Consider the following 2049-nt stretch of genomic DNA (forward strand, 5'->3'; position numbering starts at 1 on the left):
TGTTGCCCTCCGCACTCATCCATCTTCCTCAAATTACGCTCCGCTTCCTCCCGGCGCCGCCCCGCCCCGCCCTCCGGACTCCCGCCCGCCGCCGCTTGCGGCCACCCGACGGTTAGTAATGGAGATTGATGAGACCGGACAGCGCCGCTTTGTGAAAGTTTGCGGCGGCCGCGGGGGCGGGTGCCGCCCCAGTGACGCTCCCACCTCGCCCCGCCGGCCCGCGCGGGGCGCGGGAGCAGGGCACTGGCAGGGCCGCGGGCACGGAAAGGGCAGGAGCATGAGCGTGGGATTCTAGCAGGGGTGCGGGCGCTGGCGCGGGGCCGGGCAGGGACGCGGGAAGGGGCAGGGAGCACGAGCGTGGGAGATGGGCGCAGCAGTTCTGAGGGACTGACACTCCACTCCCTGCCTCCCCCCAGCCCATCGGACCCTATGGTCGCGTCCCGCCGCCCCACCCCCTGGAGCGGACGCAGCGGCCGGCCACTGGCAAGCCCAGGCGCAGGGTGGGACCGAGAGCCTCGCCGCCCCTCGGGGGACCCAGGGCCGAGTAAAGAGAGCAGGGAGCCTGCAGGGGGCGCGGCTGAGGGCGACATCTTGACCCGGGGGGGGGCACGAGGGGTGGGGTCTCTCCTGTCATTCCTTCTTGCACTTCACATCTCCCTGGGTTCCTATTCTCTTGGCTGGGGCGATGCCCCGCCTTCCTTGTTCCCTTCTCTCCAGCCCACTGCCCTTACTCCCTGGTGGCCTCTGGGAGCGATTTTCTCGAGTGCCCTCACTTTGCCGAGTACTCACCGGTTCCCTCACCTTCCTTTGCATCTCTCCCCCTCCTCATTTCCTCCTTCCTGCCTTTCTTGCCCTCCTTTCTATCCCCTTTCCTCCCTTCTGATGAAGTCTTTCGCCTTTCTCATTCCCGAGCCCAGTCAATCTTACTCTTTTTTTTCTTCCACATTTCTCGCTTTTATCCGTATTTCTTGTCTGTCTGTCTGTCTCTCCCTGTCTCCCTCCCTCGCTCGCTCTCTTCTGCTATTACCTCCCCTGATTGGCGCCCGGCTCCCGCACTGCTGATGAGCCCTATTCACTCCCGGGCCTGACACTCTCGACCTACCCTGGCTGATTGCTGGGGGCTGGCCTCGGAGCACTGATGAGCCACAAGGGTCAGCGTCGCTAATTATCCGCTAATTGCGGTTGACTCTGCTCACCTCCCTCATACCCAGAGGCAGAAATGATGGCGCCTTTTACCCTCCTCCTCCTCCTGATTCCCAGCAGCGGAGTTGACAATCAGAGGCAAAAGTCAGGGCACTTTGGCTTGATAGGAGCCTCAGATCCGTGGGCAAGAGAGTAACTTAAGCAGGACAGAGGCACTGTCAATAGAAGAGTGGCAGAGCTTCAGGACCAGAGCAAGCCTGCTAGGGAAAGCCATGGTCAACTCATCCCTCGGAAACGTCTGCTCATGTGGGCCAGGGAGATCTAACTTGGTTACAAAGAAGACTACTATACTAAAGCCAGGCGAGCTTGGGAAGAGTCAGTGGAGACAGGGAAATCATGTGGTTCCAGTGAGGAGGAAAAGCTAAGGCCAAAGAATCCTCAGCTGTCAAAGCTCAGACAGAACAGGTCAGAAGGGAACAAACACTTCAGTTCATATCAGGAGTGAACACCACTGAGGTGAGTATCAGCACCCTGAGAGACACTGTCACCAGAGTGGGACTGAGGAAGGGAATATCCCTCGACTGACAGTTCATGAGGGAGGTGAGTGGAGAAGAGAGTGCCATTTTATGCAATCCTGATGTACCTTGGCTCTACATTAAAATCAGTGAAACATCTGAGAGTGGGGTATCATGGGAAAATATTACCACAGAAAAAGATTAGGTGCTTTAACTTAAGTCTAGGAACCCCAACTCACCACTGAAGCACTAGGATATATTCTATCCAAAGATATTCTTCAGAACAATCCTTTGTCAAATTGCTCAGGCACCTCACTGTACCAGTATGGAAGACAGTGTTCTTACAATTAAGAAGTCAAGTGCTGGATACATAATAGAGGCTTATTGACTT

The 2049-nt window shown here is 57.2% G+C and overlaps 1 protein-coding gene across 1 annotated transcript in view; it reads right to left on the minus strand.

Annotated features, from left to right (window-relative positions):
- Positions 1 to 590, minus strand: part of GBX1 (gastrulation brain homeobox 1) — a 21795-nt gene extending 21205 nt beyond the window's left edge. The window contains exon 1 of the mRNA XM_007950147.1: positions 453 to 590. Coding sequence (XP_007948338.1) covers positions 453 to 590 — 138 coding nt within the window. The remainder of the gene's footprint in view (positions 1 to 452) is intronic.
- Positions 591 to 2049: the final 1459 nt, after the last annotated feature.

The sequence above is a fragment of the Orycteropus afer genome, unplaced genomic scaffold, assembly GCF_000298275.1.
Source record: "Orycteropus afer afer isolate SDZICR_OR568_19922 unplaced genomic scaffold, OryAfe1.0 scaffold00264, whole genome shotgun sequence".
Classification (NCBI taxonomy): domain Eukaryota; kingdom Metazoa; phylum Chordata; class Mammalia; order Tubulidentata; family Orycteropodidae; genus Orycteropus; species Orycteropus afer.